Source organism: Rhododendron vialii, chromosome 12a (genome assembly GCF_030253575.1).
Source record: "Rhododendron vialii isolate Sample 1 chromosome 12a, ASM3025357v1".
Classification (NCBI taxonomy): Eukaryota; Viridiplantae; Streptophyta; class Magnoliopsida; order Ericales; family Ericaceae; genus Rhododendron; species Rhododendron vialii.
The window spans coordinates 7,225,332-7,240,507 of NC_080568.1; the positions used below are offsets into that span (position 1 = coordinate 7,225,332).

A 15,176-nucleotide genomic window follows, 5' to 3' on the forward strand; every position below is an offset into this window, starting at 1 on the left:
AGAAAGTGTTGGGGTGAAAGAAGATTAAGAATTTTAATCCAAATCATTCAAGAGTGTATTAGATGACCTCCATGTGCCGAGCAAGTACCACATGCGATGTACCCATTTAGCACCGAAAAATTTCTCGCCAAAAAATAAGCACCATTCTGTAGTGCATAGCACCACTGGTATTAGCAACAGTAAGAAAGTCTTTTCGGCTGACCAAAACAAAGAAAAAAAAAGTAAGAGCTCGTTCCACAACGCAAAAAAAAAAATTTACATTCTAAAAAAGTAATTTCAAGCTCAAAAATTATGAATTTATTGAAATTTAAAAATATGCAATATAGATCTTATTTGAAAGATCTCATCTAGATCTTTTATACAATGCAAAAAAATTAAATTTTTTTTTTTCATTTATATTATTTTTAAATTTAAAAATATAAAATAAATTATTTATTTTTTAATAAAATTTCTGAAACAGGTCTAAGTCTTTTAGAGTTAAAATGATGGCAAACATGGAAAAAAAGGGCGTCGAGGGCCCCCTCCAATGCTGCAGTTTCCAAAACTTTGGAAGCCAGAGTACCAAGATAATTTGAATAGTTGAAAGCAAACAAAAGAATCAATCAATTTTGATTAGAATAGAAGACTATATAACTACTGTTTCCTAAAGTCCAGAGTGTGGGCTAGACTTTCCACAACCTTGGTCTCCTCACTTTCCCACTGGACCGCGTTTTTTTTTTTTGGGACAGTTTTTTAAATACAAATCTGAAACATAGATACGGACATTAATAATCGTTCGATTTACGTGGACTTTATAGCGCTCATATTTCCAACGGTTGCAATAGAACTGTATTTGAGTTTGTGTTTGAACCTTAACATAATCCTTAAAGAGTACTACTATTTGCATCGACGGTTTCCGTAGGAAAATCGTACCACGAAAAAAGAGTGTTTAGATCAAGCATCCTACACGCATCGAATGTCATTGATTCCCTACGTTTGCATTTTCGTTAAGTAAAATAGAATTTTACGCTTGCATTTTCACTCATCGCTCTTACAGAGAAGAAGTTTTTCAGTGTCGTGTGGACACTGACCACGTGGTGCCAAACACGATTTTGGCGTACAAACGTATTTTGGACGGTCCAAATCTGTTTGGATAATTTTTAATGTAAAATTATCAAAACGCTCCCTCAAATCCAAACAAATCTAAACCGTCCTAAAGTACATTTGAATGGCCAAAATTCGTGCTCAGCACTATGTGACATGTTCCCAGCCGGTACTGAAAAAATTTTAGTTTAGGACCTTAGGTTACAAATGTGTATCATTTTCCTTTGTTTCCCACCTCCCTTATCTTCACTTCACGTGACCACTCTTTCTCTCTCTCTCTCTCCTCAAACTAGATCCAGATTCAGATCTCCACCCACTCATTGATGACCAAACCACACTCTTCTACCCACCATGCCTCCCTCTCCGCTAACCCCACCGCCACCACCACATTCCGCCGCCGTGCTCGTCCTAACCCTCCTCCTCACTCTCTCCTCCTCCGCCGTCCCAACAGCCTCTAACCCCTGCTCAAACCTCCAATCCACCACCACCACCACCCCATGTCCACCCTTCACCACCTCCACCCCCTCCTTCCCCTTCTCCGCCACCCCCGGCTGCGGCCACCCCTCCTTCCAAATCCATTGCTCCTCTCCTCACTCCACCCTCACCATCAACAACCTCTCCTTCTCTCTCCTCAAACCTGACTCCAACTCCTCCTCCCTCCTCCTCTCTCCTCTCCCCTCCAACACCTCATCGTCACCTAACAACAACCGTAATTGCACTTCTTCCCATTTTCTCTCCATTCCAAACCAACCCATCAACTTATCCAGCTCCCCGTTTCGGGTCTCCCATTGGTCTTGCTCTCGCCTCGGCGCTCTCAGATCATGCGCATCTCTCAACCTCCCGAACTGCATTCACTGCCCTTACGACTGCAAGCTCATCGAAAACCCACTTCAAATCGTCCCGGGATGTGGTTCCCAACGTCGCTTGGTATCCTCAGGATGTCAAAACGACGTCCTGGGATACCTTGACAAAATACTCTCGATGGGCGTTCTCGTTGAGTGGGATGCTAGAAGAGATCCTTATTTCTCTAGCTGCGATGCCTGCCAGGCCAGCAACGGGTCCTGCGGCTACAACTCGTCCGACCCAGAGAAACCATTCCTGTGTTTCCAAAACCAGTTAGGCAATCAAAATCTGACCCCGTGGGTTCGTCTGGACGGCCCCAACCGGACTGAGATGCTCTGCCTGAGCTTCGGGTTCTTCTGCCTGTTGTTCATTGTCCTCGTGTTCGTTCAATGGAGGCGGAGTAATTCATCGGCGACTAAAGAAGACCCGGCAATGCTCTACCTCAGCCGCCACCGTTCTCCGTCGACCCCGCTCCCTCCTATCTTCACCTACAAAGAGCTCGAGTCTTCGACAAACGGGTTTGACCCGAACCGCAAGATAGGCGATGGCGGGTTCGGGTCGGTCTACCTGGGCAATCTCCCCGACGGCCGGATCGTGGCCGTCAAACACCTCCACAAACCCCACCCCACCCCTGCAAAAGTCTTCTGCAACGAAATACTAATCCTGTCTTCAATCAACCACCCCAACATGGTCAAGATCCACGGGTACTGCCCCGACCCGAGAGCCCTCCTCTTGGTCTACGACTACGTTCCGAACGGGACCTTAGCCCAACACCTTCACTGCGTTAATAATAAACGCAGGAGAGGGTTTTTAAGGTGGAAAACCCGGGTCGACATTGCGCTACAGATAGCTAGCGGGATGGAGTACTTGCATTTCGATTTGGTCCCTCCGATTGTTCACAGGGATATAACATCAAGCAACATTTTCGTGGAAAAGGATATGAGGGTGAAATTGGGTGATTTCGGGATGTCGAGGGTGATGAGGAATTTCAATGGTGGGGCGGCGGCGTTGGCGGGTGGGGCGGGCTCGGGGTGTTGTGTTTGGACGGGTCCGCAGGGAACGCCGGGGTATTTGGACCCGGATTATTACAAGTCGTTCTTGCTGACGGAGAAGAGCGATGTTTATAGCTTTGGGGTGGTGTTGTTGGAGTTGGTGACGGGGATGAGGGCGGTGGACGGGAGGAGAGAGAAGGGGGAGGTGGTGCTGGTGGATTTTGTGGTGGAGAAGATTCAGATGCGGTTGTTGGAGCACGTGGTGGATGAGGGGTTGGTGGAGGAATGCAGTGGGGGAGGAGAGGGGGTGATGGGAGGGGTGGAGGCGGTGGCGGAGCTCGCGTTTCGATGTGTGGCGACAGACAAGGACGACCGGCCAGATGCGAGGGAGGTCGTGGCGGAGTTAAGGAGGATTCGCGGCAGCGGCGGTGCCAGCTTAGTCACGTAATTCTTACTCTCGTGTTCGCACACGCACACACGACATTACGTAACTCGAGTGGTGGCGGTGGTTGGGGGGGGGGCGGTGTTTCCCGGGCTTCTTCGAATTCGTCTAACGTTTGTGGGTCCCTGCTAAGACGGATTGGTGGTCTTTTTCGTGTATACCTTATGTGTTGACTTTTTGACTAACACCTGTCAGATGATGAGTTGTTGATGTCCAAACAGCATTGACCATGTGAATAGATCTGATCTGATTTAAGTAGTTGATGATTTGTTTTTACTACTTACCCCAATTTTACTTTCGCTTGTTACTTTTTCAAAAAAAAAAAATTTACTTTAACTTATTGCACTTTGACCTTCATTTTGTGGGGGAGAACATTTTCTTTATGGAGATTTTCGTAAAGATGCGCATACGGAGGTGAATTTCACTTATCCAAAGAATTTTAGACGGTTCAGATTTTTTAAAAAAAATTTCAAGAAAAAGTTTAACTTTTCTCTAAATTTTTTTATTAAAATCAAGACTATTCAAAACACTTTTGTATGGTCGCGATTGAATACTGCTGGAAAAAAAACTTGTGTAAATAAGTTTATCTCTTTTGTGGGATTATATATCCAATGTACATTAATGCGGTCTGGAAATATTTTTCATAAACAACATTACACACGGCCACCTTGGGCGGGTGTTTGGGAGTCTATTTTATTATATCAGCATTGTGAATTGTAGATTTTTGGATTGATGTCGGAATAGATTATGAATCTTTAGAGGCTAGAGTGTTATGGAGATGTGTATAATATATTTTTCAGCAAAGTCGTGTTTGGAAGTGTAATCTTCAAAATAGATTATGGGTATTTCATAATCTGCAGATTGTCCTTTATCAATTTCCTTTCCATTTCTCTACCATCATCTTCAACTTACATCACCCGAATCGATGGAAACGGATAGATTGAATTTGGGTGAAAAGATTTTCAGTCGGTGCATTTTTCCTTTTTACTCGGCAAAAGAAGATTCATTAATCTTTGAGAAGAAATATAAAAATTAAAAGGACTAAGAGCACAAACTCCAAACGCCACCTGAGACCCAAAAAAAAAAGGAAGGCAAAACACCAACCAAAACAACGAAGGACAAACGCCCAAGACTCAAAATCTAAGCACCTCGAACCCCAGAGACCAACCGATTCGACACTGCAGAAAACAATACAATCAGACCAAACCAAAGAACAAAACCTACACTAGAAAGTTGAAAGACAGACAACCCACTGGCTAGGAGAACCAAAAAAACACGACTTGACAAAAAACACTGCGAACACCCTTGAAATACCACGAACAAACTCCAAAGCAAGGCAAGACGGAGAGAATAAACCAGAAATTAGAACTCCAGGGAAATGGAGGACTCATCCTCCTCCAATTTAGCGAAAGCAAGACCCTCTCTTCTTGCAATATCATCCTCCTCCATTTCAATATATTTCTGTAAGTTAAAGCTCTTTCCTCCATAAAACTTAACGCCCAATCGAGCGCCAGTATCCACTGCCCTTTGATGATAACGACGAAGAAAAAGAAACTCTCTATCTCTATATTTTAATTTGACAGTGTTGACCCCGACTCCGCAAGACATTTTTTCTTTGTAATCTTCCTATTTGATCTTTTCAACCACCTTTCCAATTTTTGGATTGCATGATGGATGAATTGATTTCTCTCCTTGGAAAACTAGAACCTCCAACACCATTAGCCGAAACAAGATCTCTTCCACAATTGTAGGCTATATTTTTATATACTCCAAAAAACCCTAGGGGCCAGGGGGGGCTACGTTTCCCATGTACAAATGGATACTTTTAAGTTGTTTGAGCCCCACGCCCACCGTGGACAGTCTGATAATCCAGGCCTCCGAAGGCTGCCAAGTGCATGTGATATGGGTGGTTAACTGTACATTTTATCTGAAAAATATTAGTAAGAAAATTGATATTCGCATTCCACTTAATTTTACGTTACGTTAAAATTAAAGTGCCATCAGTAAAAGTAGTAAAACTCGAAAATCAGTTCCCTATTAGTAATGAACTTCTCGTAACGAATTGTCATTATGAAATAGGAGCATATTTGTATGTCAATGTGTGTTTGTGTGTCGTGCTGGAATTGAGCTTTACCATACGAAACATGACCTCTTGAGTTCAATTTGTGCTCATATGAAGGATACCACCGTATTACCATCGTACCCTCTAAAGCTGAATTCTTATATTGAGAGGAGAATTAACCGATTAGAGAACAATGGCTTAAAGTTTTTCATTACTGGGAAAATAGAATAGGTCTCACTTCGATTCTCATCACGGAACTCCATTTTCCACCTCCTAGTTAAGTTGGATTAGGTTTCTTCATTTTTTTTTAACTTAAAACAAATGCCCTCCCTATGTTAAGTCCAATTATACATTGAAAACAGAAATGCCCAATTAAATTGGCTATAAAGGTTCTGCCAACGGGTTTGTAGCTAGGCTGTAGTTTCTCGCCTCTTCCACATAGGATGTGAGGGGGTTCAATTCTTGCGGGGAGCTCAAGTGTTTGATGTAATAGTTAATGTCATTTGGGCTTAATCCGCCCATATGCTGCTTAACGGTTCCCTTTTTTCTTAGAAATAGGTTACTCCGTATAACTTAGAAGGTCCTGCTCCCAATTGGGCCTTTCTAAGGGCTTAAGAGGCCGCAGCTCGACCGAGGTTCAACACTTGTCGGTGACCACGGGCCCACGGCCTCTGCTAGCGGACTGACTCGAACACAAACAAGTGGAGCTTGGTTCTATTTGTTCTTGGGGAACTCTCTAGCTACTGGGATAATTATTAGGGAATATTTGTTAATGCTAATAACATGTTAAGAATATTTATTAATGCTAAAAATATTTTTAACGGATATTAATTAACAAAATACGTCATAGGCCGTCATTTTTCCTAATTTTTATTCAATTTGCTTTTATTGCTAAGATAAGAAAAATTCGTAAACCACTTTTGTAGGAGTGGACCAAGCTTTGGTCCAGTCTCCATCCTCCAGTTTGGTCCAATTTTAGGCTAAACCCGGGCCGACGACAATGACCGAAACTGTTCATATTTTAGATCTAGTTCAATGAGTTCAATCACGGCGATAGGTGTGTAATAAATAATTTACATTTATTGAAGGCAAAATAAATGGCTCTGGTCATTATTAGGGACTCAAAGTGGACTTATTAAATTGGATCAAGTTGGAGAATAGGCCGAATCTTGGTCCTTGTAGAGTGGGGTTCAATCTAAAAAATTGTATATTATCACAAAAGTTTGGCTAGTCAAGGAAGATAGAGTTCAATTAAAAGAAGTTTATTAGTAAATAACTAAGCTCAGCTCAGCTCGTAAAATGTTCGGTTCGTTAAGGCTTGAGCGTAACTCGAGTTCACGTTTTTTCTCATTTAGGCTGCGTTCTTTTAAACTTATTTTAAAATAAGTTGGTTTGTCGTTATTTGATTTTTTTTTGTATTTATTTGTTTTGTGACAATTTTTTGTGGATTATTGATTCGTTCTGACGAGAGAAAATGACCCAAGTATAATAACTACTTTTTAGGCAATGTTAATTGGCCAATAGATTCCGAGTGAAACTTACTTGACAGAAGACTGATCAGCTTACTTTGAGAATGGCTTGAGAGAGACGGATAGAGGGTTCCAAATCTTTTCGCATCCCGTTAATAGGTCATTTGGATGGCGTGATTTCAGGGGAGAAGAAAAGAAACGGAGGGATAACCAATTCTCTTCCACGTTTGGATGATCAAAGAGGTGGAGGTGAGAAAGAAAGCAGAACCCTTCCAAGCCCATTTTCGTTTCTCGCCAAAAGTGACGCGATTCCGTGAGAAAGGGAGAACGAACGGATCTCGTCGACTTTCGGCAGCACGTGCGGTCCACCCCCTCGTCGGATCGTCGACGTACCTGCACTATTGTCTTCGTCTTATCTAGGCGAAGCTAATTCTGTGATCAAAATTGAGTTTTAAACCTTTGATCTTGTCGCCGAAGAGTTATCGGAGATGTTTGATTGCCGGAATGGGAGGGAGAGAAGTTGATTTCTCATGGTTATTTGGTTGACAATGTGAGAAATCACACTATTTTCTTTTCTTTTCTCACTAAAATAAGGGAGATCACAACTCTTTCTTTTCTTTTCTTTTCTCGTGTAGCCAAAGGGATTGTAAGAGCTCGGTTTGTTAAAGCTCGAATTCAATTTTTTGGCACTCCTTCATTTTTTTTTCTCGCCTGTGTAGCCAAATGAACTATAAGAGCTCGGTTCATTAAAGCTCGAATTCAAATATGGCTACTGATTGCAGATGAATGGTGTTAACAAACAAAAAAAAAAAAAAAGTAACAAAATCATTACCCTTCAAATATTTGGCTCATTTAAATAAACTGACATCGTCATTTCTATGAACAAAATCTGACCATGCCGCTCTGACGGACAAAAACAGCCACTTAACACACTGAAATCAAGCGGGTCAATTCATGGCGAGAACCATCCGAAACAAGCCGAGTCTGACACGATACCTGAGCTCGCCGATTCCGTTTCTCCGTCGAATCACAACGTCGAGGTCCCTACAAACCCTAGCTTTCGAAGAGGTACGATCATCTTCCACCGACAGACCGCCCGATTTCACTGCTTTTGTGCTTCACGGCCTCTTAGGGTCAGGCCGAAACTGGCGGTCCTTCGCTCGTACCCTCGCTCCTTCTCTCTCCAACTCCTCCCCTTCCTCCGGTATTCCCCCATCTCTCCATGTCATACGGATGTAGTCGTTCATTCATGTATATGTTTGTGTGTACGAAAAACTCGATGGATGATTTTAACGTATGATTTCTGCTTCAGCTGGGTTCATTCCATAGAAAATTAGCAGGGAATTCTTTTATTTTTATCTTATTATCACGAACAACATTTCTCTATATTGTTATAATCTCAACTCAATTCAAAACCAAACCAAACCAAACTGAGTCTTTTTAATACCCAATCGATTGGGGTTTTGTTTATACCCAATTTTGGCCAAAATAAGAAGTGGTGTTTTAATGCCAACGAAGGTGCTTTATAGGCCAATGTTAAAATTAAAAGAGGCGCTAGCTCAAGCCCAAAGTGATTATTTGCTCATTCTTCATATAGAGCATGGCCCAGATTCATGGCCAATATTTGGGGGAAAGTATGATAAGGCCTCAACCCTTGCAATAGAACCCAACAAAAGACAGGGGGCCTAGAGGCAGGGCATTCAGTCACTCTTCTCAGTAGGTCCAAATCAGTTAAAGGCCTCCTTCTGGAAGGCCTGCTTCTGAAAGGCCTGCTTTAGAAAAGGGCAGGGGCGAGTCAGGAGGCCTGGACTCTACATGGATTGGGCTTACAAAAGGTTTAACGACGGACCTTATGCATCTATTGGGCCCGGCGTTTCGGGGCCCCGGGCCCAGTTTCTTTTGTGTAGAATCTTGAATAAGTCTCTAGAAAAGGGGTAGCTTAAGGCTTAAGGAGAAGCTTGATAAGAGAAGGAATGGGTCCCATGCCACAAGTACCAAGGTCGGCCTTCAACTCGCGGCCGGCTAAAGGAAAAGCTGCTCACAAGCAGCTGACCTTGGCCTTGTTCAGCTTGTTGCACGAGGAAAGATGGATCAAGTCCCAAAAATTCCTTTTGTGTCAAAGCTGCTCCCTTAATGGACCAATCCGGAGCCTTTAAAGTGCCTTAGAAGTAGAAAAAATAGTTGAGGGGTCTACTGGTTTGCAGAAAGGTCTTGGTCTTCAATCTTGAGAGCCCCCAATATCTCCATTTTGGCAAGAATTGGGCCTGAAAAGGGATATTGCAGGCCTCAGGCAAAGATACCAACAGAGATCTTGGAGTAAAATGCAAGAAAAAGGGGGGTTGGCGCACATTCATTGGAGGTTTTTGAAGCTGCTCAAAGGTCCAGAAGTGGATGTCTATAAATACCAGGACATAAGGCCTTGTCAAAGGTCCACGACCTCAAGAGCCCACGGCTTATGCAACTACATTTTCATTTCTTTCAAACATTGCTTGTACTCACTTCTTAGTAGTTTATGCTCTTGTCATAATCCTTGTACCCAAACTTCATTGAACTGTTAATGGAGTTTGTTTGATTTAAGTTTTAGATTTGTTTCATCTTTCTTTCCTTTTTTCTAGCAACGGTTAGATAAAATTTTAAGTCCTTATCTCGCAAAGGCAAGCAACGAACCATCTCGAGGCCTTACCCTTTGGGCCAAGCACAGTCACTTGAAAGGAGTCAGATTTTGAGGCATGAAGGCCTTAAAAAAGAATAGTTTGGACTGCAATCCAGTCCTGGCATGCCCGCAACCCTTGCCGACTTGGTTTTGCACTTTTTGTCGAGAACAGGTTTCTCCATTAAGCTTGGTCAAGGGTATCACGTCAAAACCAGTTGGCAAAAATATGGCATCAGGATTCGTATACGTACTTTGGAGGTAATAAAAAGCGAACATTGCCCTGGACTGTAGTTGTGGAGACTGGAGAGGTGAACATGGGTTACTTTTGGTGGGGATCACAATTAAGGCTCTATTTGGAACTTAGGGAAGGTAAAAGAAAAGAAGTGATTAAGAGGGAAATGAGAAGGAAAGTTAAATAGAAATTGAACTTATGTTTGGAATTTTCCCTTCTATTTTTGTAAGAACCAAATAAGGGAAGGAAAAGCTTATGTAAAATTTTCCCTTCTTTCCTCAAGTTCCAAATATAGGCTAAAGATTAAAGAAGGTGCATTTTTGGCAGAACTAAGGGGAAATCAATCACTTAGCCCAGCTCTGATACCGTGATAAAATAGCGAAGAGAAGGGATCGATTCATGCAGCCACCTTATATGTTTTCATCAAGTAGTCAGGTGGAACCTAGGGTTTCTGGGTTTAAATACCCATGCTTATGTTTGCCTGGACTAATATGATCACAAGATCAGGAACATCCATGGGTGGGTCCAAACCCGAAGTGCAACACATGACTTTTATTATGTTTTAAACACATAACTTTTATTATGTATTACTCCTTTATTGTATGGAGAAAAAGAATTGAAGTAATCCAATAGAAAATGGAAAACACGAAGTATCGTATGGAAGCTATGCTATCTTTTCTCCTCATTATCCTTGGTTTTCTAAGTGACCAGACAGAGGATGAAATTTTAGATGTTTTTGTAGAAGTAAAGGTTTTGCTAGTAGAATGTTTCCATACGTATTATGGGACTTTCGATTCCCGCTTCATTTTCTCTTTTTTACAAAAGGGGTCATCTGTTAGTCACTTGGAGGCTGGATATTGATTTTTGTTCATGTGATGTTTGTTTCCTATTAATAAGTAGTCTATGATAAGTAGACCTTCTTCTATAGGTTAAAGTCATTCTGTTTTTAGCTTAATAGGTCTTAAGAGCAATAATGGTTGAATGTTTGTGTTCATGTATCATATTTTGTACGAGTTGTCAGTGTGTTGTATATTTGTATTTAGATTGGAGGATGGTTCTTGTGGATATGAGGAACCACGGAAGATCAGCTGACATAGAGGGTTTATCACCACCCCACGACATGGCGAATGCTGCTAAAGATGTGGCTGACTTGGTAAATGCTCAAGGTTGGGCTTGGCCTGATGTTGTCCTGGGACACTCCATGGGTGGCAAGGTTGCCTTGCAATTTGCTGAGAGCTGTGCTCGAGGTGATTATGGTGAATCTGCTCAATTGCCTAAACAGGTATCGCTTTACCAAAATTGTAGTTGTTAGGTGGTATCATCGCACTATAATTTTCGGTCCATGGGAAGGACTGAAAGTGTTTCCCATTTAATAGTCTTACTTTTCCTTTATGGTTCTAAGCTTTTTTATTACCATGATTTTCTTTAAAATGTTTAAAATGCAGGGAATGATTCGTGCAAGTTCCATTGGAAAGAGTTCATTTTCTTTTTTTAATTTTCTTTTGGGAAATTGGAAATCTGTTTCTATGAACTAGATTGGCTAATTGAGAAAAGGAATGGAAGATAACACAGGTTAGGCAGTTGGGGGCAGTTCGTTCTGTTTTCAAAATGGAGCTGTTTCATTTAAACCTATGGTTTCTACTATTTGGACAATAGGGCAGCTTGAGCACTTTCCAACAATTGCATTATTGCATTTCCTCTTTGGGTTCTTGGTTGACTTGGTCATCTTCCTTGAAAAATGTAGAATTTCTAACACTTTTGAGTCCAAACATCAGTCCTGAGACTCCTGACTCCTAGATTGGTAGTTGTGTCAGTCAACGAGTATCGTTGCGTTCCCTTTGCTTCCAAAGTTAATAAATATGCGCCCTTTTATGTAAGTTCATTCGGTTTCTTTCGTTGAGGATCATTGATGTGTTACCTGGTTTTATTGAATGAAAGACATTTTGATTTGCTCCTCCCATTTGGTGCTGAAATTAAAGCTGAGTTTAATAATTATGTTCTCATCCGAAGTGAATATGTCAAAGAATGTCTTACGCGGCAATATACTAGAGGGTATTTATATGGAACAACTTCCAAGGTATGTTGCTCAGGGGGCGGCTCAAAGGGGATCATATTACCACAAAGTGCACCATATGTTGTGCGTGTCGAATCTAAAGCTAGAAGCCTAGAGCTGGCCATAGAAGTTTAGTGGATTTTATCATTGTTCTGTGACATCTTTTGTCAAGTGAGTTATGGATAGCTCTCATCTATTAAAGTCCGCATTTTCAGTACCAATTTTATGAATAGTTAGCTCACATATGAGAAACCTGGTGCAGGACAGCTCTGGGTACTGGACTCAGTCCCTGGAAAAGTGAACCCTGAAAGAAACAGCGACGGAGAAGTGGAGAAAGTCTTGCAGACCTTGCAGACTCTACCTAAATCAATCCCATCACGTAGGTAACGTCTCAATTCCTAATAAAGTGAATTTAGCGGTCCAAAAATCAATCCCGAAGGTTTTACTCTTTATTTCCTTGAAATTTTTCCAAAAACAATCCCGAAGTGTTTCCTCTTTATTTCCTTGAAATTTTTCCAAATAGAGGAAAATAAATTGTAACGAAGGAAAAATGGAGCTTGATGGTTCAAATGTGAAAGAAAGTTTGTAAAAATGGCTTAGAAATGTGATCTGTTGAATGTTCTCTGTAAAAATAATTATATTCCTATATTGTAATCTATAGCAGTCTACCCCATCGATATCATACCACAGTGGACAGGCATGTAGGCTGTAGCGTGCCGCTTAAGACACAAGAAAAGTGATGAGAGGACCTGGATCTTTTGGAAATATCAGGAAATTCCAAAAGTAGCCCCCTTCAGAGAGCTCTTGGTACGATTATGGTTGCAATTTTCAAACGAGTGGTATCAAGCTGAGTATTGGCTTGTTGCGCTGTGCTCAGTCAGGAATTACAGTCCAAGCTTGTTTGAAGCTGAGAATGAGCTTGGCTAACATTATTCGAGCTCAAGCTTGAGCTCAGCTCATCCTGGCGGTGTTTTTATCATTATACAATATGTAACCTAGTCAAGACCAGCATTGCTCGAGCTTGGGTCAGTTCGCTTGATAATCGTGGTTGAAAGTTGGGTCGCATTCGATATGTAAATGAAATTGAAAAGCTGAAAATGAGTCGAGGTCGATCCATTCATCAACAACTAAATTGTGTCTACTCTAAATGGCAGGTATATAATATTGGTCGTTGATGAGTATGTAAATTGTGAATCCCTACGGTTTGTGTGTGAGAGATGTTGGATGTGTAACTCATTATAAGCATAAGAGTCGACTTCATTACAGTTTGCCTAATTTCTGTATTTTTTAGCCACTTAGAACTTAAAGCACTGGTTATGGCTCGGAAAAAGGATTCAGATCTCATCTTGTAAACTATGCCAACTCAGAAAGCTATGCTAACCTATTTTTTCTGTCCTCTTCAACAATCAGAAAGTCTGAACAGCGGCAGTTTTGATAAAATCTTGCATTGAGGCCTATGAAAATTACATATGCTCCACGACAGTAGGAGCTTCACTTCAAAACATCTTTCTGAGGATATATTTACTTTAGCTGTTTTTCGACACAGAATATTGCAAGTTGTTTATTGTGATTAGTATACCAGTTTTCATAATTATTTATCATCCTGCCTTCAGGTGGCTGGTAAACCACATGATTAAACTTGGCTTCTCCAAGTCATTGTCAGAATGGATAGGCAGCAACCTCAAAAAATCAGGAGAACATGAGACATGGGCTTTTAATCTTGAAGGTGCTGTTGATATGTTCAATTCTTACCGGTAAACTTACCACTTTCCTCTTTGAATTCCGTTTGGGTCAGTTTCTCGATTAATTTCTTTTGCTTTTGTCGTCGTTATTTTTCAGTCATATGCCTATTTAGATGAGTAAGAATATGGAGTATGCTTTTATTTTCTTAGGGAGACGGATTATTGGCCTTTGCTGGAGCACCCGCCTAAAGGGATGGATGTATCTATTGTGCGCGCTGAGAAGAGCGACAGATGGGACACTGATGTGATTCAGAGGCTTGAAAGCCTTGCCAATCGAAGGGTTGATGAATCTGAGGGGAAGTTTTCAGTGCATGTTCTTCCCAACTCCGGCCACTGGGTTCATGTGGACAATCCAAAGGGACTCCTAGAGATTGTGGCCCCCAGAATTGCTTCCCTAGCTTAATTCAGTTCTATTCCGGAGGTTGTGTGACTTTGATGATTTGAACATAAATCTCTTGAGTTATTTTTCTCTTAGAAGGGTTTCTGGTGATTTGTTGTTATTGTTATCGCGGTTATCATTTTTCTTGTCGAGAGACAAATTTAATCGCATTTGATGTTAAGTTTGAGTTTTCATGAACACCTCATAATTATTTTTCGAAACATCTCATAATTATTTTTATAGGACAAATCTATGTTATGGAAAACATAATTTTCTACTAATAATTTTCCGAACCATCAACGTATGACGGTATGAGTTCCATAGAAAAAACGTCCTCCAAATTCATTAAGGAAAAATGTACAACCCAAAAGTTAAGGGTTTGCTCTTTAAAGAGTGTTTTTTTTTTTATTCGTTTTTATTATGGTGCTAGCTTAAAATTTTAGCAATGGCCCTCCTATGATCATGAAATATGCATGGAGGATATTCAGCTGTTAAGGCTTGAAAGAACGTTTGGGTTTTTACTTTTATTTTGTCAAATGTTCGAAGAATATATTCGCCGAGAGCTATCTATCTCTCCTTGACACAAACACGAGGTTCAGAGCTAAGACGCTTCCAAGCAATTATAGGGGCTTCGGGTCTGAGGTAAGCCTTCCTGTATCATTTGTAGGCAAAGGGGTACGCAAACATGGTTGTGCAGCGGCAAGAATCTGAAAAGCTAAGTCACGTTCATTTTTGACTAATTGTTCGATTAATTTGAGAAAAATAGAGCTTGATTTTGATTTCTAAGATTACTAAAAATAAAGTCAAAACAACTGAAAAAACGAGCGAGTAAATGGAGAGGGAATCTTGGATTCGAATCCAATATTTCTCTCGTAACAGTAACTACGTATCAATTAAAAGTGAATTGTTTAGTTTTCCCAAATTCTGTTAGGGTTTGCATTTCCTTCTGAATTAGATTGATTTGCATTTCCTTGAAGGTTTTCATGCATTCTACACTTTCCTTTTTCAATCTTCAACCAAACGAAAAGCCTCTTTTAAGCCTATTTTCACGTCCAATGCTCACCAAAACTAAAAACACTCAAAACATGCTAAGCCAGCACATAAGTTAGGATTTGGTTAAGGAGAGGATGGGAGAAAGGACGTGACGTTCACCTGTGAAGGTGGTCTGCAAAGGTTGTTGTTGACTTGAGGGTAGCGAATTTGAGAATAAGAGAATTTTATTCACG

The 15,176-nt window shown here is 41.0% G+C and overlaps 2 protein-coding genes across 2 annotated transcripts; both read left to right on the forward strand.

Moving 5' to 3' along the window:
• Positions 1–1,305: 1,305 nt before the first annotated feature.
• On the forward strand, positions 1,306–3,636 carry LOC131310377 (LEAF RUST 10 DISEASE-RESISTANCE LOCUS RECEPTOR-LIKE PROTEIN KINASE-like 1.5). The gene has a single exon (XM_058337361.1). It carries the CDS (start codon positions 1,435–1,437, stop codon positions 3,364–3,366), a length of 1,932 nt encoding a protein of 643 aa, XP_058193344.1. The 5' UTR covers positions 1,306–1,434; the 3' UTR covers positions 3,367–3,636.
• A 4,135-nt stretch (positions 3,637–7,771) lies between these two features.
• Positions 7,772–14,150, forward strand: LOC131310379 (uncharacterized). Its single transcript, XM_058337362.1, has 5 exons — positions 7,772–8,095; positions 10,820–11,058; positions 12,097–12,212; positions 13,443–13,583; positions 13,722–14,150. The coding sequence occupies exons 1-5, from the start codon at positions 7,846–7,848 to the stop codon at positions 13,972–13,974; spliced, it is 999 nt and encodes a 332-aa protein (XP_058193345.1). The 5' UTR covers positions 7,772–7,845; the 3' UTR covers positions 13,975–14,150.
• Positions 14,151–15,176: the final 1,026 nt, after the last annotated feature.

Coding starts and splice junctions, on each gene's coding strand:
- LOC131310377 (XM_058337361.1), top strand. CDS start 1,435: ATGCCTCCCTCTCCGCTAACCCCACCGCCACCACCACATTCCGCCGCC.
- LOC131310379 (XM_058337362.1), top strand. CDS start 7,846: ATGGCGAGAACCATCCGAAACAAGCCGAGTCTGACACGATACCTGAGC. Junction 8,096..10,819: donor CAACTCCTCCCCTTCCTCCG/GTATTCCCCCAT, acceptor ATTTGTATTTAG/ATTGGAGGATGGTTCTTGTG. Junction 11,059..12,096: donor CTGCTCAATTGCCTAAACAG/GTATCGCTTTAC, acceptor GGTGCAGGACAG/CTCTGGGTACTGGACTCAGT.